At 52.2% G+C, this 23,170-nt stretch overlaps 2 protein-coding genes across 4 annotated transcripts in view; both read right to left on the bottom strand.

The window, feature by feature from the left end:
- Positions 1-51: 51 nt before the first annotated feature.
- Positions 52-23,170, bottom strand: part of CADM3 (cell adhesion molecule 3) — a 34,965-nt gene continuing 11,846 nt past the window's right edge. Inside the window, exons 2-10 of one of the 3 annotated variants that reach the window (XR_008508882.1) lie at positions 19,858-19,998; positions 18,039-18,191; positions 16,574-16,711; positions 15,435-15,605; positions 12,643-12,733; positions 8,988-9,157; positions 5,068-5,193; positions 1,031-3,576; positions 52-950 (exon numbers count right to left, since the gene is read on the bottom strand). Coding sequence is in view for 1 of the 3 variants with exons in the window: in XM_036397751.2 (XP_036253644.1) it covers positions 3,458-3,576; positions 5,068-5,193; positions 8,988-9,157; positions 12,643-12,733; positions 15,435-15,605; positions 16,574-16,711; positions 18,039-18,191; positions 19,858-19,998 (1,109 nt within the window). In the remaining 2 variants the exon portion in view is untranslated. Of the gene's footprint in view, positions 3,577-5,067; positions 5,194-8,987; positions 9,158-12,642; positions 12,734-15,434; positions 15,606-16,573; positions 16,712-18,038; positions 18,192-19,857; positions 19,999-23,170 lie in introns of all 3 variants that reach the window. The other 2 variants (XR_008508881.1, XM_036397751.2) reach the window with 2 other exon arrangements.
- On the bottom strand, positions 5,202-8,981 carry LOC118695931 (putative keratin-associated protein 4-16). Its single transcript, XM_036397752.2, has 2 exons — positions 8,040-8,981; positions 5,202-7,986 (listed from the first exon to the last, which is right to left on the bottom strand). The coding sequence occupies exon 2, from the start codon at positions 7,312-7,314 to the stop codon at positions 6,217-6,219; it is 1,098 nt and encodes a 365-aa protein (XP_036253645.1). The 5' UTR covers positions 7,315-7,986; positions 8,040-8,981; the 3' UTR covers positions 5,202-6,216.

Below are 23,170 nucleotides of genomic sequence, written 5' to 3'. Positions count from 1 at the left end.
CCCACCACACCCCCAAACTCCCCCATCCCCAAACACGGAGAGGCAGGCAGGTAAGGTGTGTAATCCAGATATATTTATAGGATTATTTTCCGAGATTAGCACAGGATATTAGAAAGGTTATAAAGTCACATCAACGGTCGTTGGCTCCCTTTTTTATGTACAGACAAAAAAACACAGCACAACAACACAGCCCAGCCTCTGCCCCCCCTGGCCTCTCCAGAGCTCCCCAAAATATGGCTTTCGTGTCTATTGAGAGTTCAGTGCCGGCCAGGAAGCCTCCAAGGGGGTCCCCAAATCCTCCTCGTGCCCCAACCCCGTGAGTGGGTGGATGTGGGGCCACCAACGGGACCCCCTGAGGACGGGGTGGTGGCCTGGGCTCTCCCAGACACGGTGACACTGACCCTGCCACCTCCCCCCGTGTGCGGTGTCACCAACCCCCAAGGGGACAAGGACAGGGGCCACACCCCACGCTGTCACCCCCAGGCCACCCAGGCCCTGCTCCTCTGTGACACGGGGGTGTCTGTCACCCCCAAGGACTCCACACAGTGACCCCAAAAGGGTCAGGGACTCGTTGTCACCGTGGTGACGTGGAGTGGCCCTGTCACAGCTTCCACCCGGAATCCTCCCAGTTCGGGAGGGTCCCTGTCACCCCAGGGCCACGCTGGTGTCACCCCCAGGTGTGACACAAATCTCCTCCGCTGCTCCCACTCCCACCAAGCCCTTTGGCTCCTGCTGCCAGAAGTGGCCTCAGATGGAATCTCTGACCCCTCCCAGCCCCTCAGCAGCTCCCTCCAGGTGACACCGGGCCAGGTGACACCTCCACAGGTCCCTGCCTGCTCCTCGGGCTGCCCCGCCACACCCCACAGCACGTGGCACCTCAAAAAACACCTCAAAACCACCAAAACCACCTCAAAACCACCAAAACCACCTCAAAACCATGTCAAGACCACCTCAAAATCACCAAAAACACCTCAAAGCCACCAAAAACACCTCAAAGCCACCAAAACCACCAAAACCACCTCAAAACCACCAAAACCAGGCTGTTCTCCTTTGGAGCAGCTCTGAAGCAGCAGAACCAGCCAGGAACTGAATTCCAAGAGGGAAAATCCTCCCTTGTCCCTGGCAGCTCCCACCTCCCTGCCCCAGGGAGCACCCACCCCACTCCCATCCCTGCTCCTGGCTCTGCCTGGGACCCCTCCAGCCCCCCAGGAGATGGAATTCTGCTGGAGAACACATCTGGGTGGGTTTTATTTGCAGGAATCACTCAGTCCTGGGGACCTCGGGTGTTGGCAGTCCCAGGATTCATCCCCCAGAGGCTGGGAAGGAGGAAAAACACCCCAAAACCAACTCAAAACTCCGTGTCCTGCTCCTTCCCAGTGCCAACACTGCTCCTGACACAGCTGAGCCATGCTGGTCACCTCTGCAGTGTCCCCAGTGTCACATCCCTCGCTGCCACCTGTGTGTGGCTCCTCTGCCTCACCTGAGCCCCTCTCGTGCCCCCAAAGGTGGCACAGATGGCACAGATGGCACAGATGGCAGGGGTTTGTGGGGGGGTGACACTTTCAGCCCTGTGGAAGAGGTGGTGAAATTCTTCCTGCAGCTCCCAGGTGAGGCTTCCCCCCCCTCCTCCTTCCTGAAGGGGCCCCTCATCCTCCAGATGACCCCAAATCCACGGGGTGACCTCCCAGGGTGATGTTACCCCCATCCCAAAGGGTTCCTCTTCTCCAGATGACCCCAAATCCATGAGGTGACCTCCCAGGTGAGGTTACACCTCCCAAAGGGCTCCTCCAGATGACCCCAAATCCATGGGGAGATGTCTCAGGTGAGGTTGCCACCTCTCCAAGGGCCCCCTCATCCTCCAGATGACCCCAAATCCAAGGGGTGACCTCCTGGGTGAGGTTACCCATTTCTTAAAGGGTTCCTTCTCTTCCAGACAACCCCAAATCCATGGGAAACCTCCCAGGTGAGGTTACTCCTCCCCAAATCCTTGGGGTGACCTCCCAGGTGAGGTTACTCCCTCTCCAAGGGCCCCCTCATCCTCCAGACAACCCCAAATCCAAGGGGTGACCTCCTGGGTGAGGTTACCCATTTCCCAAAGGGTTCCTCTCCTCCAGAAAACCCCAAATCCACGGGGTTCCAGGCCCAAGGGCATCTCCTGCCACCCCCTTGTGCCCAGACTGGGATGTGGATCCCAGAGCACCTCATGCCAGGGCCGGGGGTGCCCTAAGGATGCCGGGGGGGGCAGCCCCATCCCGGGGTGCCCAGTTTGGGGGGCTGAGCTGGGGCTGTGCTGGAGAGGTGGGGAAAGGAAAGGGGTTTGGTTTTGTCTTGGAAGTGAAGGTGAAAGAGGCAGGAGGAAGGGCAAGGAGGAAGGGTGAACCTCCCCCCAAAGCCTCTGTGGTGACCCCAAACTCCCCAGACCCCAGATCCAGGTGTTTTGGTCGGGGTTCTCAGAGCCAAGAAGAAAATCAGCCCTTTCCAAGCTCATCCCTGCCCTGGGGAGGGAAGGGGGGCAGAGAGACCCCAGCCCTGCTCTGGGGGTCCCAGGGGAAGCAGCCCCAGCCCCAGGGGCGCTGCTTCCTGCACTGAACATCTCAATAGATGGTTAAAATTGGCATTTCCAATCAGAGAATTTAAGAAAAATAAAATAAATTAAAAAATCAGGGGCTTTTCCTCTAGATTTGCCCCCACCCCCCTAAAATAAACCCGAGCCCTCCCCCCTCCCGCTGGGGTGGGACCAGGGAGCTGTGGGGGCTCCTGGTCTCTCTGGGGGTCCCACCCTGGCCTTTCACCCCCTGTCACACACTGACTGCACGAGGACAGCTCTGCTCCCGCATGGACACTGCTCCACAAGAACCACCAAGGATAAAATCGGGGCAGGGGCTCGCTCTGCTCCCACCTGGAGTCACCCCCCAACCACGGGGAGGGGACAACGGGGACACCCAGGATCCCAACCTCACCCCGGGAACCCGGAGCTGTGATTTTATCCTTGGACATCAAAGAAACCAAAAGGGAGAGAAACAAAGGGAAGAGCTACATCGACCCCAGCCCAACACCCCAACCAAGGGCCCGAAGCAAAGAGCAGCCACGAAACCAAAGCCAAAAAATAAAAAAAGGTCCAAAAGGAAGAAGGAAGAAGTCGCTCACTCACGGGTTTTGGGTCTGTGGGGTTCGGGGCGTGGGGATGGAGGTGCAAGCAAGCAAACGGGGCCGGGGCTCTCGCTGTTGGAGTGAAGGATTTGTACAAGTTCAAGAAGCGTCAGCAGCGCCTCGAGGCCGGTGGCTCTCCCTGCTCTCTGTCCTGCCATCCCTCTGTCCGTCCGTCCGTCCGCCCGTGCCGGGCGCCAGAGAAAATCTGTTGGGTTTTGTGGGGTTTGTGGTCTGGTTGCCGTTGCCATCGGGGTTCTCTTGGCTCCATTTCTCTCTCTCTCTCTCTCTCTCTCTCTCTCTGACCCTTTTAGATGAAATATTCCTTCTTGTCGTCGCCGCCGGCCTGGCCGCCCTCGGCGTTGATGATGGCGGTGTCGGCATCCGGAGCATCGTCCGAGCCTTTGGCCTCGTGGGTCAGGTACGTGCCTGGAAAAGGGGGGGACAGGGGTTGGGGTCATGGGCGGCTCTGCCAGAGACCCCTCCCACACAGCCAGAGGGCCTGGAGGGTCTGCTGGACCTGGCTGTAATGGGAAAGGCACTGGGAGGGGATGGGATGGGATGGGATCAATGGGATCCATGGGATGGGATGGGATGGGATCAGTGGGGTGGGATGGGATGGGATGGGATGGGATGGGATCCATAGGATGAATGGGATGGCATGGGATCCATGGGATGGGATCAATGGGATGGGATGGGATCCATGGGATGGGATCCATAGGAAGGGATGGGATGGGATGAAATTAATGGGATGGGATCCATGGGATGGGATGGGATGGGATGGGATGGGATCAATGGGATGGGATCAATGGGATGGGGTGGGATGGGATGGGATCCATGGGATGGGATGGGATGGGATGGGATGGGATGGGATGGGATGGGATGGGATGGGATGGGATGCATGGGATGGGATCCATAGGATGAATGGGATGGCATGGGATCCATGGGATGGGACCAATGGGATGGGATGGGATCCATGGGATGGGATCCATAGGAAGGGATGGGATGGGATGAAATTAATGGGATGGGATCCATGGGATGGGACGGGATGGGATGGGATGGGATGGGATCAATGGGATGAGGTGGGATGGAATCAAGGGGATGAATGGGATGGCATGGGATGGGATGGGATGGGATCCATGGGATAGGATGGGATGGGATGGGATGGGATGGGTTCCATGGGATGGGATGGGATCAATGGGATGGGATCAAGGGGATGAATGGGATGGGATGGGATCCATGTGATGGGATGGGTTCCATGAGATGGGGTGGGATCAGTGGGATGGGATCAATGGGATGGGATGGGACCCGTGGGATGGGATGGGATCAATGGGATGGGATCAATGCGATGGGGTGGGAAGCGATCGTGGGGATGAATGGGATGGGATGGGATGGGATCAATGGGATTGGGTGGGATGGGACGGGATCAATGGGATGAACGGGATGGCATGAGATGGGATCCATGGGGTGGGATCAGTGGGATGGGATTGGATGCAGACTCACTGGGGTGCTCCAGGTTTTTGGGCAGTGTCCACCTGTGGAGTGGCCAGTGCCAGTCAGGCTCCTGACCCCCTCCCACCCCTCCTGAAAAAGCAGGGGGTCCTGGCTGCCCCCCAGAGCAGGGTGGGGGGTGTCACCGTGTCCCCAGGGCTTGGGCACAAACCTGCTGGGCATGAAAAGGGCAGGTGGAGGGAAAGGAGGGGGAGGAAGGCAGAGGGAGGAGCTGAGGGGGACATGGGGACAGGGACAATCGCAGGACAGAGATGGAGAACAGGGGTGGGAGCTGCCTCTCCCTGCATTCACCAGGACATTCCTGACATTGCCACGCTGGGCAGGACCAGGAGCTGCCTCCCTTCACCCCCCCTGCCCCACGACCCCCGAGGGCTCCTCCAGCCCCCCCTGCAGCCCCCCAGGCCGTACCTTTGTGCCTGATCAGGTAATGTCCCAGCACGATGAGGAGGCTGAGCAGGAGGAAGACGATGACAGCCACCACCCCGCCGATCATCGCGTGGTAGGTGCTGGAGGTCGAGGGCACCGGGCTGGCATCTGCCCAGGCAGGGGGAGGAAAAAAGAGACAAAAAGGAGCTGAGACCCTGCAGGGCAGCAGAAGCTGCTGCTCCCCCCACCAGGAGCTCCATCCTGTGCCAGCAGCTCCGTCCTGCTGAGGGTCATGGCAGCGAGAACGGGGGGAAGCAAAGGGGAAATCTCATCTTCCACAAAAATAAAAATAAAAAAAAGCAAAAAGCAAAATGGAAATCCCATCCTCCACAATGGGGTTTTGGCCCCAAAAAGGGAGGATGAGCAGGTTTGGGTGGGAGGGGACATGCAGGCTGGCATGGCCACCTGAGAGGTGATGGCACCCCAAGGACAGCAGGCCCCGAGTCAGCCACATCCTGTCCTGGACGGGGAATCCAGTGAAAGGCCGTTCCATCCCCTGCTGGCATCCTGTGCCAGCCCTGTGGCACGGTGACAAATCCTCCTCCAGCCATGTCCCATCAGCTCAGGGTGGGGACAGAGCCACATTTGGGAAGGACAAGGCAGGGGACACACAGGGATGGCAGCAGGACAGAGGGACAGCACGGCACACGGACACACAGGACAAGGGACAGCGCGGGGAGCTGCTGCTCAGGGTTCCTCCTGGAAAACACCAAAATCCACACCCACCACGGGACTGGAGCCACCTGGCAGGGCTGTCCCCAGGCCAGGGCAGGGCCACCATCCTCCTGTGGAGCTTCTCCAGGCCAAAGAGACAGAAAAGGAGCTTACGGTACCTTGGATGGGAGCTGGAGTGAAGGATGGAGCCGAGGCCATGGAAGCATGAGAGATGGGCTGGGAAGGGCCCAGGGTGGAGTGAACGTGTGGGGTGGGGAGCTGGGGAAGATCTGGGGAGGACAACAAAAACACAGAACATGAATCAATGCCACGAAGGGCCAGCGAGGTGACAGAGCCCTGAGGGGACCCTCAGCGGGTCCGTCTGTGACCCCTCTGCTTCTGCCACCAACCTTTGGGACACTGTGACCATCTTCCACCATCTCCTGTCCTGCCAGACCCTGAGGGACCCTCGACCCATCACGAGGTGTCACCTGCACTCTGCTGGGCAGGGGTGGCACCAAGGTGGGCAAGGCTGGAGGTGGCTCCCAGTGCCTGAGACAAGAGTGGCTTTAGGGACAAAAGTGGCAATTCCACCAAGGCTGGATGTGGAGTTGTGTCTGCTGTGACAGGGGCAGGGCCACCAGGTGGGCAAGGGACAGTGGGTGCCACCAGGTGGGCAAGGGACAGCGGGTGCCACCTCTCAAGGACAGCACGAGGCACCCGGGGTGAGCTCCTGGATGGGTGCAGAGAGCTCTGGGTGCTCACACAGGGGACACACAAGGGGTGACACGGGAGTGGCTGCACAAGGTTGGGCATTTGGGGGCTCATTCTGGGCAGGCTGAGGGAGGGGACACAGGGGACAAAGTGCCACTGAGGTGCCACCACATGCAGGGGAAGGAGCCAGGAAAGGGAAGAGCTCGAGCAAGGGAGGAGAGCAGGAACCTTTGGATTTCCTCTGGATTTCCCAAATCCAAGGAAAAATGGCAGGGAAATGGGATCATGTGGGGTGGGCATGGGCTGGGATGGGCATGGGGAGCTGGGGTGGCAGCCAGGGGTGGGCACTGTCAGCAGCACACAGCACACACAGCCCTGAACCACGTGTGACACACGGCATGGGGACATGGGGACACACACAGAGAGCCCTGAACCACGTGTGACACGTGGCATGGGGACACAGGGACACACACAGAGAGCCCTGAACCACGTGTGACACACGGCATGGGGACATGGGGACACACAGAGAGCCCTGAACCACGTGTGACACGTGGCATGGGGACATGGGGACACAGAGAGAGAGCCCTGAACCACGTGTGACACATGGCATGGGGACACGGGGACACAGAGAGAGCCCTGAACCACGTGTGACACATGGCATGGGGACATGGGGACACACAGAGAGCCCTGAACCACGTGTGACACACGGCATGGGGACATGGGGACACACAGAGAGAGCCCTGAACCACGTGTGACACATGGCATGGGGACATGGGGACACACAGAGAGAGCCCTGAACCACGTGTGACACGTGGCATGGGGACACACAGAGAGCCCTGAACCACGTGTGACACACGGCATGGGGACATAGGGACAAGCAGAGCACAGTCAGGGGACAGCACCACGTGGGGAGCAGCAGGAGCTGCCCCTTCCCATCCCAGGACAGGTGTCAGGGTGACAGGGTGACACTTTTTGGGCACACAGGACGCAGTGCCCCCTGTGCACAGGTGACACAGTGACACATTATGGGCACACAGGAGGCTGTGCTCTCACCCATAGGTGACACAGTGACACATTTTGGGCACCCAGGGGGCAGTGCCCTCACCCACAGGTGACACAGTGACACTTTTTGGGCACCCAGGGGGCAGTGCCCTCACCCATAGGTGACACAGTGACACTTTCTGGGCACACAGGACGCAGTGCCCCCCTGTGCACAGGTGACACAGTGACACATTATGGGCACACAGGAGGCTGTGCTCTCACCCATAGGTGACACAGTGACACTTTTTGGGCACCCAGGGGGCAGTGCCCTCACCCATAGGTGACACAGTGACACATTTCGGGCACACAGGGGGCAGTGCCCTCACCCATAGGTGACACAGTGACACTTTTTGGGCACACAGGATGCAGTGCCCCCCTGTGCACAGGTGACACAGTGACACATTTCAGGCACACAGGATGCACAGGTGACACAGTGACACATTTTGGGCACACAGGGGGCAGTGCCCTCACCCATAGGTGACACAGTGACACCTTTTGGGCACATAGGATGCAGTGCCCCCTGTGCACAGGTGACACAGTGACACATTTCGGGCACGCAGGGGGCAGTGCCCTCACCTGTAGGTGACACAGTGACACATTATGGGCACACAGGAGGCTGTGCTCTCACCCATAGGTGACACAGTGACACTTTTTGGGCACCCAGGGGGCAGTGCCCTTACCCACAGGTGACACAGTGACACATTTTGGGCACACAGGATGCAGCGGCCCCTGTACCCTCACCCACAGGTGACAGGGTGACACTTTTTGGGCACACAGGGGGCAGTGCCCTCACCCATAGGTGACACAGTGACACATTTCGGGCACACAGGATGCACAGGTGACACAGTGACACTTTCTGGGCACACAGGGGGCAGTGCCCTCACCCACAGGTGACACAGTGACACTTTTTGGGCACACAGGACGCAGTGCCCCCCTGTGCACAGGTGACACAGTGACACTTTTTGGGCACACAGGACGCAGTGCCCCCCTGTGCACAGGTGACACAGTGACACATTTCGGGCACACAGGGGGCAGTGCCCTCACCCACGGGTGACACAGTGACACATTTTGGGCACGCAGGGGGCAGTGCCCTCACCCGTAGGTGACACAGTGACACATTTCGGGCACACAGGACGCACAGGTGACACAGTGACACATTTTGGGCACCCAGGGGGCAGTGCCCTCACCCATAGGTGACACAGTGACACATTTTGGGCACACAGGGGGCAGTGCCCTCACCCGTAGGTGACACAGTGACACATTTCGGGCACACAGGATGCACAGGTGACACAGTGACACATTTCGGGCACCCGGGGGGCAGTGCCCTCACCCACAGGTGACACAGTGACACATTTTGGGCACGCAGGGGGCAGTGCCCTCACCCGTAGGTGACACAGTGACACATTTCGGGCACGCAGGATGCACAGGTGACACAATGACACATTTCGGGCACCCGGGGGGCAGTGCCCCGGTGCCACCAGGGCCACACTCACCGCTGACATCCAGGTTGTACTTGGCCACCACGCTGCCCATGGAGCTGGTGGCCGTGCACACGTAGGTGCCGCTGTCACTCTTGTTGAGGAAGGGGAAGATGAGCACGCTGTCGGAGCTGAGCTGCAGCGGAGCGTCGCTGCCCTCCTTCTCCCAGAGGAATTCCTGCGGGCTGGGCACAAAACCAGGCCTTGGGCCTTCCTTGTCCTGCCCTCCTGGGCAGCTCTGGGTTAATGCCATGGGGTCTTTTATAGGGTGGGGAAGGTAAAATCCTATAGGAATGGGATGGGATCAACTGATACCTTGGGGTTTTGCTGTTCTGATTCCTTGGGGTTTTCTGTTGTGTTTTTCTGTTCAGCTTTATATTAATGTTACTAGGATTTTTCACAGGGTGGGGAAGACAAAATCCTATAGGAACAGGATGGGGATAAACTGATACTTTGGGGTTTCAGGTTTTCTGTTTAGCTTTACATTAATGTTACTGGGATCCTTTTACAGGGTGGGGAAGATAAAATCCTACAGGAATAGGATAGGGATAAACTGATACCTTGGGGTTTTTCTGTTCTGATTCCATGGGGTTTTCTGTTGTGTTTTTCTGTTCAGCTTTATATTAATGTTACTGGGATCTTTTCATAGGGTGGGGAAGATAAAATCCTATAGGAACAGGATGGGCATAAACAGATTCCTTGGTTTAAGATTTTCTGTTCTGGTTTTCTGATTAGCTTTATATGAATTCCACTGGGATCTTTTCACAGGGTGGGGAAGACTAAATCCTATAGGAATGGGATGGGGTCAACTGATTCCTCAGAGTTTTTCTGACCAGCTTTATATTAATGTTACTAGGATTGTTTCACAGGATGGGGAAGATAAAATCCTATAGGAATGGGAGATGGGGACAAACAGATGCCTTGGGGTTTTTCTGTTCTGATACCCTGGGGTTATTCTGTTGTGTTGAAATTTTTCTGTTTAGCTTTCTATTAATGTTATGGGATCTTTTTATAGGGTGAGGAGGCAAAACCCTACAGGAACGGGATGGGGTAAACTGATTCCTTGGGGTTTAAGTTTTTTGGTTTAGCTATAATTTTATTGGGATCTTTTCATAGGGTGGGGAAGACAAAATCCTATAGAATGGGAAGGGGTAAACTGATTCTTTGGGGTTTTTCTGATCAGCTTCATAATAATGTTACTGGGATCTTTTCACAGGGTGGGGAAGACTAAATCCTATAGGAATGGGATGGGGTCAACTGATTCCTTAGGGTTTTTCTGTTCATCTTTATATTAATGTCACTGGGATCTTTTCACAGGGTGGTTAAAACAAAACAATCCTATAGGAATGGGATGGGGATAAATTGACACCTTGGAGTTTAAGTTTTTCTATTTTTCTGTACAGCTTTATATTAATTCACTTGGATCTTTTTACAGGGTGGGGAAATAAAATCCTATAGGAATGGGATGAGGATAAATTGATACCTTAGGTTTAAGTTTTTCTGTTTAACTTTATATTCATGTCACTGGGATCTTTTTATAGGGTGGGGAAGATAAAATCCTACAGGAATGGGATGGGGATGAACTGATTCCTTGGGGTTTTTCTGTTCTGATATCTTGGGGTTTTTCTGTTCTGGTTTTCTGTTCAGCTTTATATTAATGTCACTGGGATCTTTTCACAGGGTGGTTAAAACAAAACAATCCTATAGGAATGGGATGGGGATAAACGGATTCCTTGGGTTTTAAGTTTTTCAATTTTTCTGTACAGCTTTATATTAATGTCACTAAGATCTTTTTATAGGGTGGAGAAATAAAATCCTATAAGAATGGGATGAGGATAAATTGATACCTTAGGTTTAAGTTTTTCTGTTTAACTTTATATTCATGTCACTGGGATCTTTTTATAGGGTGGTTAAGACAAAACAATCCTATAGGTACAGGATGGGCAAAAACTGATACCTTGGAGTTTTTCTGTTCTGTTTTTCTGCTTAGTTTTATATTAATGTTACTGGGATCTTTTCACAGGGTGGGGAAGATAAAATCCTATAGGAATAGGATGGAGATAAACTGATACCCTGGGTTGTAAGTTTTTCTATTTTTCTGCTTAGTTTTATATTAATGTCACTGGGATCTTTTCACAGGATGGGGGAAATAAAATCCTACAGGAATGGGATGCGGATGAACTGATTCCTTGGGGTTTTTCTGTTCTGATACCTTGGGGTTTTCTGTTGTGTTTTTCTGTTCAGCTTTATATTAAATGTCACTGGGATCTTTTCACAAGGTGGTTAAAACAAAACAATCCTATAGGAATGAGATGGGGATAAACGGATTCCTTGGGTTTTAAGTTTTTCAAATTTTCTGTACAGCTTTATATTAATGTCACTAAGATCTTTTTATAGGGTGGAGAAATAAAATCCTATAGGAATGGGATGAGGATAAATTGATACCTTAGGTTTAAGTTTTTCTGTTTAACTTTATATTAATGTCACTGGGATCTTTTTATAGGGTGGGGAAGATAAAACAATCCTATAGGTACAGGATGGGCATAAACTGATACCTTGAGGTTTTTCTGTTGTGTTTTTCTGTTCAGCTTTATATTAATGTCACTGGGATCTTTTCACAGGGTGGGGAAGATAAAATCCTACAGGAATGGGATGGGGATGAACTGATTCCTTGGGGTTTTTCTGTTCTGGTACCTTGGGGTTTTTCTGTTGTGTTTAAGTTTTTCTGTTCTGTTTTTTTGTTTAGTTTTATATTGATGTTACTGGGATCTTTTCACAGGGTGGTTAAAACAAAAGAATCCTATAGGAACAGGATGGGCATAAATTGATTCCTTGGGATTAAGTTTTTCTGCTCTGTTTTTCTGTTCAGCTTTGTATTAATGGTATTGGGATCTTTTTATCAGATAGGGAAGACAAAATCCTATAGGAATGGTATGGGGTCAACTGATTCCTTGGTGTTTTTCTGCTCTGTTTTTCTGTTTAGTTTTATATTAATGGTACTGGGATTTTTTCACAGGGTGGGGAAGAAAGAATCCTAGAGGAATGGGATGGGGATGATTCCTTAGAGTTTCAGTTTTTCTGTTCAGCTTTGTATTAAGTGTTCCTAGGATCTTTTCACAAAACAATCCCATTCTAGCTGGAGACTCAAGGCAAATCTCTTCAAATTTCAGGCCCAAACCATAAACCAGGTGAAAAGAGGCAAGCAAGGAGGATGAAACTTCATCATTTGAAGCTATGAACTGGACAATTAACTCCTATATGCAAATAAACTAAAACAAAACTTATCAACTAGACTAAAACTTATAAACCAGACTAAAACTTATTAAAATGTGAGATGTCATGACCAGGCCCCTCTTTTGCTTCCATCCTGGGGCCATCTGGACAGTGCCAGGGTGTGGCTTTTGATGACAATTCAATAAAAATTCACTTTATTCCTCTTAAATCCATCCAGTTCCAGCTCCTTGAGGCTGTCCCAGGACACAAAGGGGAAATGTTTAATTTAGGCACGAGCCAGGATGGATCTGCTGCTCCAGGAGAGGACAGGGAGCTCCCATGGAACCCCCAGGACAGGGACACCCCAAACCCAGCCAGCACCTCCTGGGGTGGGATGTGGCACCTGGAGAGGGAGGGGAGGCCCTGAGGAGGAGGAGGGAGGTGAGGAAGGCCTTACATGGGGTTGCCCTGCCCGTCACATTGCAGCTGCAGCTTCTCCCCCTCGCGTGGGTACTGCGGGTGAGGCTCGATCTTCGCCGTGGGCTTGTCTGGAAAAGGGGGAGAGGAACAGAGGGGTGAGGGCCCGGCACCCCAAATCCTGCCCTGGCACCCCAAATCCTGCCCTGGCACCCCAAATCCTGCCCTGGCACCCCAAATCCTGTCCTGGAACCCCAAATCCTGCCCTGGAACCCCAAATCCTGCTCCTGGCACCCCAAATCCTGCCCTGGAACCCCAAATCCTGCCCTGGAACCCCAAATCCTCCCCTGGAACCCCAAATCCTGCCCTGGCACCCCAAATCTTGCTCCAGGCACCCAAATCCTGCTCCTGGCACCCCAAATCCTGCCCTGGCACCCCAAATCCTGCCCTGGAACACCAAATCCTGTCCTGGAACCCCAAATCCTGCTCCTGGCACCCCAAATCGTGCCCTGGCACCCCAAATCCTGCCCTGGAACACCAAATCCTCCACCAGGCACCCCAAATCCTGCCCTGGAACCCCAAATCCTGCCCTGGCACCCCAAATCCTGCCCTGGAACCCCAAATCCTGCCCTGGAACCCCAAATCCTGCCCTGGAACCTCAAATCCTGCCCTGGCACCCCAAATCCTGCCCTGGCACCCCAAATCCTGCCCTGGAACCCCAAATCCTCCACCAGGCACCCCAAATCTTGCTCCTGGCACCCCAAATCCTGCCCTGGAACCCCAAATCCTCCACCAGGCACCCCAAATCTTGCTCCTGGCACCCCAAATCCTGCCCTGGCACCCCAAATCCTGCACCAGGCACCCCAAATCCTGCTCTTGGCACCCCAAATCCTGCCCTGGAACCCCAAATCCTGCCCTGGAACCCCAAATCCTCCACCAGGCACCCCAAATCCTGCCCTGGAACCCCAAATCCTGCCCTGGCACCCCAAATCCTGCCCTGGAACCCCAAATCCTGCCCTGGTACCCCAAATCCTGCCCTGGAACCCCAAATCCTGCCCTGGCACCACAAATCCTCCACCTGGCACCCCAAATCCTGCCCTGGCACCACAAATCCTGCCCTGGCACCCCAAATCCTGCCCTGGAACCCCAAATCCTGCCCTGGAACCCCAAATCCTGCCCTGGCACCCCAAACCCTGCCCTGGAACCCCAAATCTTGCTCCTGGCACCCCAAATCCTGCTCCTGGAACCCCAAATCCTGCCCTGGCACCCCAAATCCTGCCCTGGAACCCCAAATCCTGCCCTGGCACCCCAAATCTTGCTCCTGGCACCCCAAATCCTCCACCTGGAACCCCAAATCCTCCACCAGGCACCCCAAATCCTGCCCTGGCACCCCAAATCCTGCACCTGGGATCCTAAATCCTGCTCCTGGCACCTCAAATCCTGCCCTGGCACCCCACATCCTGCATCTGAGATCCCAAATACTGCACCTGACACATCAAATTCTGCCCTGGAACCCTAAATCCTCCATCAGGCACCCCAAATCCTGCACCTGGGATTATAAAACCTTCCCCTGGCACCCCAAGTGCTGCCCTGGTACCCCAAATCCTGACCTGGAACCCCAAATCCTGTGCACGGATCCCAAATTCTGCCCCGGGCATCCCAAGTCTTGCCCTGAAACCCCAAATCCCAAACCTGCCATCACAAATTCTGCCCTGATACCCAAAATCCTTTCCCTGGAAGTCCAAATCCTGCCCCTGGCACCCCAAATCCTGCCCCTGGCACCCCAAATCCCACCCCTGGGCAAGTTCTGGGTGTGCAGAGTTGAGGGGTGACAACACCCAGGGGTAGGGACAGCACTCAGGGGGTGCTCCCATGTCCCCCACCCCATCAGCAGCACAGGGAACAGGGACAGGGGAATGGGGACAGGAGTGGGAAGTGGAGCAGGGAAAACCCCTGGGAGATGGGGACAAGCAGGATTTGGGGACAGGAGTGGGAAGTGGAGAAAGGACAAACCCCTGGGATATGGGGGCAAGCAGGATTTGGGGACAAGCAGGATTTGGGGACAGGATTGAGGGAAGTGGAGAAAGGACAAACCCCTGGGAGATGGGGACAAGCAGGATTTGGGGACAAGATTGAGGGAAATGGAGGAGGGACAAACCCCTGGGATATGGGGGCAAGCAGGATTTGGGGACAAGCAGGATTTGGGACAAGGGTGGGAAGTGGAGAAAGGACAAACCCCTGGGAGATGGGGACAAGCAGGATTTGGGGACAAGCAGGATTTGGGACAAGGGTGGGAAGTGGAGAAAGGACAAACCCCTGGGAGATGGGGACAAGCAGGATTTGGGGACAAGCAGGATTTGGGGACAGGATTGAGGGAAGTGGAGAAAGGACAAACCCCTGGGAGATGGGGACAAGCAGGATTTGGGGACAAGCAGGATTTGGGGACAGGACTGAGGGAAGTGGAGGAGGGACAAACCCCTGGGAGATGGGGACAAGCAGGATTTGGGGACAAGCAGGATTTGGGGACAGGATTGAGGGAAATGGAGGAGGGACAAACCCCTGGGAGATGGGGACAAGCAGGATTTGGGGACAAGCAGGATTTGGGGACAGGATTGAGGGAAATGGAGGAGGGACAAACCCCTGGGAGATGGGGACAAGCAGGGTTTGGGACAGGGGTGGGAAGCTGAGGGTGTGCGTGTCACCATGCAGGGGCAGCGTCACCGTGCCCCGTGTGTGACAAGACCGCGATGTCCGCGTGTCCCTGAGCACCCCAGGCCACCTGTGTGGTGTCCCCTGAACGTCCAGCCCAGCCCAAACGTCCCCCCCACGTACAGTGGACCTGCAGCTTCTGCGTGGTGGATCTCTCTGCGTTCTGCAGGGACTCGTGGTCCACGGTGCAGGTGACCTCGACCTCGTTGTCCTCCTTGGTGACACGGAACTCCACCCTGCTGGTCACCGTGAAGGTTTTGCCATTGGGGTCCTCCACCACCTCGGTGCCCGAGTCTGTGGGGACAGGGGACAGTGACAGATGGCACACTGAGCAGGGGACAGCCCTGCCTGGGGGAAGGGGCAAAAATGGAAATTTCCACTGAAGGGTTTGAGCTGCAGGCACAGGAGAAGCTTGGATTGATGTAAATATTGTACAAATGTTATTGTGGTTGTATTATAATTAAATTATAATAGTATTATAACTGTATTATAATTGCATCATCACTGTATTATAATTGGATTATAGCTGTATTACGAGTGTATTATAACTGTATTATAATTGCATTATAACTGTGTTATAAATGTATTATAACTGCATTATTATGATTGTAACAATACAATACACTGGCATTAAGCAGAAAAATCACAGATTAGTTAGAAAGTTGTATTAGTTCAGAAGGTAATATATAATATAATATAATAAAATATAAAATATAATATAATATAATATAATATAATATAATATAATATAATATAATATAATATAATATAATATAATATAATATAATATAATATAATATAATATATAATATAATATAATATAATATAATATAATATAATTATTATATATTCTATATTATATAACTATATATTGTTATATATTATACAATTAATATTATAGAACATAATATTATATATAACAATATTATATAATTATACTTTATGATTTTATATTATCTTATATATTATATATATAATGATGTATATATATTTTATATATATAAAAATATATTTTATCTATTATATATATACAATAGTATAATTATATATTACCTCCTAACAAACAAACCTGTGACTGCCCTCGCCCTATAACCAAACACCCCCTAAAACCCCCCAACCTCCAACGCTGCCATTCACCCATCCCCAAATCACTCCCACACTGAAATCAGCTCCATTCCCACAGCTCCAACGCCCCCCGTCCCCCCGCGCGCTCCCCCCGCGGTGTCCCCAAGCTGTCCCCACCCCCGGACAGCGCCACCCACCCTTGATGTCCCTGTTGCCCTTCCTCCAGCGCAGCTGCGCCGCGGGTTTGCTGCCGGACGAGCGGCAGATGAGCCGCGCCACCTTCTCCTCATCGATGGGCTGCTCGTGGCCGAAGATCTGGGGCTTCTGGGGGATTCCTGCAGGAGGAGACAAAACAAACCCCGCAAACCTGAGCTGGCAGTGCCACCGCGACGTGCGACACGCACGCAGGTGATGGGGTCTGGGAGCTGCTGATGGGGGCTGTGGAATCCTTTCCTTAGGGAAATCCTACCTTGGCATCCCAAATCCTGCCCCTGGAACCCCAAACCCTGCACCTGGTATCCCAAATCCTGTCCCTGGAACCCCAAATCTTGCCCTGGAACCCCAAATCCTGCTCCTGGAACCCCAAACCCTGCACCTGGGATCCCAAATCCTGCCCTGGAACCCCAAACCCTGCACCTGGTATCCCAAATCCTGTCCCTGGAACCCCAAATCCTGCTCCTGGAACCCCAAACCCTGCACCTGGAACCCCAAACTCTGCACCTGGTATTCCAAAACCTTCTCCTGGCATCCCAAATCCTTCCCTTGGCATCCCAAATCCTGCCCCTGGAACCCCAAATCCTGCTCCTGGAACCCCAAACCCTGCACCTGGTATCCCAAATCCTGCCCCTGGAACCCCAAATCCTGCCCCTGGAACCCCAAATCCTGCACCTGGTATTCCAAAACCTTCTCCTGGCATCTCAAATCCTGCTCTGGCACCCCAAATCCTGCTCCTGGTATCCCAAATCCTGCACCTGCAACCCCAAATCCTGCCCTGGCATGCCAAATCTTGCCCCTGGTACTCCAAATCCTACACCTGGAACCCCAAAACCCTGCACCTGGTATCCCAAATCCTGTCCCTGGAACCCCAAATCCTGCCCTGGAACCCCAAACCCTGCACCTGGTACTCCAAAACCTTCCCCTGGCACTGGGAAATCTTTTAGCCAGGGTGGCACAGTCTGAACTTTAGGCACAGCCCGGACTTTAGGGACAGAGGGAAATCTTTTAGCCAGGATGGCACAGTCAGGACTTTAGGGAAAAAGGGAAATGTTTCAGCAAATGTGGCACAGTCTGGACTTTAGGGACAGTCTGGACTTTAGGGACAGTCTGGACTTCAGGTACAGTGAGAAATCTTTTAGCCAGGGGGCACAGTCTGGACTTCAGGGACGGTTTGGACTTTAGGAAAAGAGGGAAATCTTTTAGCCAAGGTGGCACAGTCCAGATTTTAGGCACAGTGGGCAATCTTTTAGCCAGGGTGGCACAGTCTGGACTTTAGGGAAAAAGGGAAATGTTTCAGCCAACGTGGCACAGTCTGGACTTTAGGGACAGTCTGGACTTTAGGGACAGTGAGAAATCTTTCAGCAAGGGTGACACAGTCGGGGTTTTAGGCACAGTGGGCGATCTTTCATCAAGAGTGGCACACGTAGGGCTGTCCCCATGTCCTACCCAGCACGGTGACCAGGGCCTTGGCTGTCCTCACGGGCATGGTGAAGATGGAGCAGGTGTACTCGCCCTCGTCGGCCAGCACCACGTCACTGATGCTGATGGTCAGCTCGTTGGGGGTGGATCTCTCCAGCTGGATCCTGTTATCCCGCAGGGCTGGGGACAAAAGGGACAGTGGGCTCAGTGCCACCACCCCAGCTGAGTGCCACCACCCCAGCCACCACCCCAAGCTCAGTGCGACCGCCCCAGCCCAGTGCCACCACCCCAATCACCACCCCAGCCCAGTGCCACCACCCCAGCCCAGTGCCACCACCCCAGCCCAGTGTCACCACCCCAATCACCATCCCAGCCCAGTGCCACCATCCCAGCCCAGTGCCACCACCCCAAGCTCAGTGCCACCATCCCAGCCCAGTGCCACCACCCCAGCCCAGTGCCACCACCCCAAGCTCAGTGCCACCACCCCAGCCCAGTGCCACCACCCCAATCACCATCCCAGCCCAGTGCCACCACCCCAGCCCAGTGTCACCACCCCAATCACCATCCCAGCCCAGTGCCACCACCCCAATCACCATCCCAGCCCAGTGCCACCACCCCAAGCTCAGTGCCACCACCCCAATCACCATCCCAGCCCAGTGCCACCACCCCAAGCTCAGTGCCACCACCCCAGCCCAGTGCCATCACCCCAGCCCAGTGCCACCACCCCAATCACCACCCCAGCCCAGTGCCACCACCCCAGTCCAGTGCCACCACCCCAGCCCAATGCCGCCACCCCAGCCAGCAGCAGCTCCCAGGGTGGCAGCATTGGGTTTTACCTCCTTTTTCCCCAACTGTGGGGTTTTATTTCATTTTTCCCCAAGTGTGGGGTTTTATTTCATTTTTCCCCAACTGTGGGGTTTTACCTCTAGTCAGGATTTTACCTCATTTTCCCCAACTGTGGGATTTTACCTGGAGTTGGGATTTTACCTCATTTTTCCTCAGCTTTGCAGTTTTACCTCCTTTCTCCCCAGCTGTGAGGTTTTACCTGGAGTTGGGGTTTTACCCCATTTTCCCCAATTTTGAAGGTTTTCCTCCTTTTTCCCCAGCTCCAGGGCTTTACCTCCAGTTGGGGTTTTACCCCATTTTCCCCAAACTGTGGGATTTTACCCCATTTTCCCCAAACTATGAGATTTTACCCCATTTTTCCCCAAACTGTGGGGTTTTACCCCATTTTCCCCCAAACTGTGGGGTTTTACCCCATTTTTCCCAAACTGTGGGGTTTGACCCCATTTTCCCTCAAACTGTGGGGTTTTACCCCATTTTTCCCCAACTGTGGGATTTTACCCCATTTTTCCCCAAACTGTGGGATTTTACCCCATTTTCCCCAGCTGTGGGATTTTACCCCATTTTTCCCCAAACTGTGGGGTTTGACCCCATTTTTCCCCAAACTGTGGGATTTTACCCCATTTTCCCCCAAACTGTGGGATTTTACCCCATTTTTCCCCAATCGTGGGATTTTACCCCATTTTCCCCAAACTTTGGGGTTTTAGCTCCTTTTTCACCAGCTCCGGGGTTTTGCCTCATTTTTCCCCAACTGTGGGATTTTACCCCATTTCCCCCAAACTGTGGGATTTTACCCCATTTTTCCCCAAACTATGAGATTTTACCCCATTTATCCCCAAACTGTGGGATTTTACCCCATTTCCCCCCAAACTGTGGCATTTTACCCCATTTTCCCCCAAACTGTGGGGTTTTACCCCATTTCCCCCCAATCTATGAGATTTTACCCCATTTTTCCCCAAACTGTGGGGTTTTACCCCATTTCCCCCCAGCTTTAGGGTTTTACCTCGTTTCTCCCCGAAGTACAGGGTCTGCTGGGCAGGGTTGGACCACTGCAGCGAGGAATCATCGGGATCTTCCACCTGGCACTTGAGCACCACCGTGCCCCCGGCCACCACGGTCTCGTCCGACGTCGTGGGCTGGCTCTCTGCACGAGGAGAAGGACAATTCCTGGTGTCACCTCCCTCCAGAGCATCCCAGGGGACAGCGCTGTCCCCAAAAGCCGCCTGAGCACAGCTCTGTGGTGTCGTCTGCAGGGATGGTCCCAAAAACCAGGGGGGTTTTGCCTCATTCCTGAGCTGGGATGGGTCCTGCCACCCCCCACCTGCAGCACCCGTGGGGACAGGGGACACTGCTGTCCCCAAGGCAGCTCCCAGGGACAGGAGCACGGCCCCAGAGCTGCTGGAGGGTCCTGCCACGAGCAGATCCCTGCAGAGCATCCCAAAATTGGGCAGTGAGGACAGAACTGGGGATGGGGATGAAGGGTGAATCCCAGCTTGAGGCTTCTCTGGAAGTCCCAGCCAGGGAGGGACTCATGGAATGGGCTGGGTTGAAGAGACCTAAATGCCACCCAGTGCCACCCTTGCCATGGCAGGGACACTTTCCACTGTCCCAGGGTGCTCCGAGCCCTGCCTGGGATGCAGCAGGAGAAGCTGGCACTGCCTGGTGGCATCTGGGGAGGGACTGACCCTGGCACTCCCTGCCAGGCACTCCTGGGATGCTCCATTCACCCCCTCCATCCCTGCACAGGCACCCCCAGCCCAGGGAGTGCCACCTGTGGGTGCCACTGTCCCCCTCCCAGTGCCACCCCTAAGGGCAAGTGTCACATTCACATTTGCTGGAAAAAACCCTTTGCCCAGGATTCTTCTCCTGGGAGGCTGAGAAGCCTCAGAGAAAAAGGAAAACAAGAATTATCTGATTTGCTTCTCCTGTGTTTGGCTGCTTTGGAATGTGTTTGGACATTGTTCACCAACAGGTGATTGTTTCATTGGTTTCATGTGAATTGTTTTGAATTAATGACCAATCACAGCCAAGCTGTGCCAGGACTCTGAAGAGAGTCACGAGATTTCCTTATTATTTTTTAGCATTCAGTAAGCATCCTTTCTGTATTCTTTAATATGGTATAGTTTAGTATTCTAAACTATAATATAGTATTAGGGAGATATATATATATATGCATGCCTAATATACAGTATTATATAATATAGTATTAAAAAGTAATACATATAATATAGTATTATATAATGATTATTATATAGTATTATATAATATATATAATAGTATTACATAATATATATAATATCATATATAATCATATATAATATGATACTATATGACATATATATTGTATAATGATAATATATAATATATAATATATAATATATAATATATAATATATAATATATAATATATAATACAGTATAATCTAATATAGTATAATATAGTGTAATGTAATATGATATGATATATAATATGATATGATATGATATGATATGATATAATATAATATAATAATATATTCTATAGTATTATAAAGTCATAAATACAATATAGTATTATGATATATATAATATACAATATTGTATATTATATATAATATACAATATACAATATATTATATATTATTTAAAATTATATATTATATACAATAGCATTATATAGTACCACACAATACTGTTACACTAGTCTAATACTATTACACAGTGCTGTATATAATACTATTATATACTATTATAAAATGATAAATCAGCCTTCTGAGAACATGGAGTCAGGTTCATCCTTGCTCCCTGCCATGAGGGTCCCTGCAAATGGAGCAGGCAAGGACGTGCTCCTGTCCCTCCCCTGGCTGTTCCTTCAGCTCCTCCTCCTCTCCTTCCTCCCTTGGAGCAGCCCAAGGGCAGGGAGAGCAGCTCCAGGATCAGATAACCCCCCCAGCCCAAGGACAGCTATTTTTGGGAAGCTGCTGTGCCAGGGACAGGGGGGACGTGGCACAATCCCCCGGCCCAGCAAATGGAAACACCTGAATTTCCTCATTCTGCCCACACAAGGTGAAATTTCTCCTTGTGCTGCCATCACAAACTCCTCAAAGCTCAGGAAGGAGGTTTTGGAGGAGGGCAGCACAAGGTTGTTGGCCTTGCCTGTTAAAACCCAGAAAGGCTGGGCTGGAAGCAGCCAAGGACGGAATTTTTAGGAAGGAAATCCCCATTTATTTATTTCACATATACAGGATTTAATTTTTGATTTATTTATGATTTATTCCTTCCTTTGGAAAGGAATTCCTCTTTGCCAACGGTGGGCAGGCCCTGGCACAGCTGTGGCTGCCCCTGGATCCCTGGCAGTGCCCAAGGCCAGGCTGGAGCCACCTGGGACAGTGGGAAGCGTCCCTGCCATGGCAGGGGTGGCACTGGGTGACATTTAGGTCCCTCCAACCCAACCCATTGTGGCATTCCCTGAGCACCTCCCTGGCCGGGATTTCCAGAGAAGCCTCAAACTGGGATTAAAACCATTCCCAGAGTCCCTTCATGGCCAGGATCATCCAGTGCCAGCCTTGCCATGCCCTGCTCAGCCTGGCCTTGGGCACTGCCAGGGGTGGAGCAGTCACAGCTGCTCTGGGCACCCTGGGCCAGGGCCTGCCCACCCTGGGAAAGAGGGAATTCTTTACCAAAGGAAGGAATGAACGAATAAATAAATAAAAAATAAATAAATAAATAAATAAATAAATAAATCCTTAATAGATAGCTAAATAAATAAATAAATATGTGTATATATATAGAGAGAGATTAAAAAATTAGATATATGTAATAAATAAGTAATATAATTATAAAAATAAATTTAATAATAAAAATAAAATAATATAATATAAATAAAATAAAATAATATAAATAACAATATTTGTATAAACAAATAAATAATAAAAATAAAAATATAAAATATCACTATACAAAAATTCTAAAATTAATAATAAAAATCTTTTCATAAATAAAAATAATAATATAAATAACAAAATAGAAATATAATATATTTCCAATAAATCAATAAAAATAATAATGGATAAATCCAAATCAATCAATCAATCCAAGCCAGCAGCACCAGCCTGACCCCAGCCCAGGGGTCTCAGAGCAGGGACTGTCCCCTGGTGCCACCCCTGTGCAGCCAAGGCTGGGCAGGGCTGGCACCTCGAGCTGTGCCAGGTGCTGCACACACCGGGAGCATCCGCCCTGCCCGTGCCAGCCCAGGCCGTGCCACCTGCCAGGGCTGGCACTGCCCCTGCCTCCTCCTGCCACTGCCACGGCCTGGGGGCTGCAGGGACCCCTCAGGGC

The sequence above is a fragment of the Molothrus ater genome, chromosome 29 (assembly GCF_012460135.2).
Source record: "Molothrus ater isolate BHLD 08-10-18 breed brown headed cowbird chromosome 29, BPBGC_Mater_1.1, whole genome shotgun sequence".
Lineage (NCBI taxonomy): Eukaryota > Metazoa > Chordata > Aves > Passeriformes > Icteridae > Molothrus > Molothrus ater.
The sequence above is the reverse complement of the archived record's forward strand: the minus strand, read 5'-3'. Positions and strand labels throughout refer to the sequence as shown.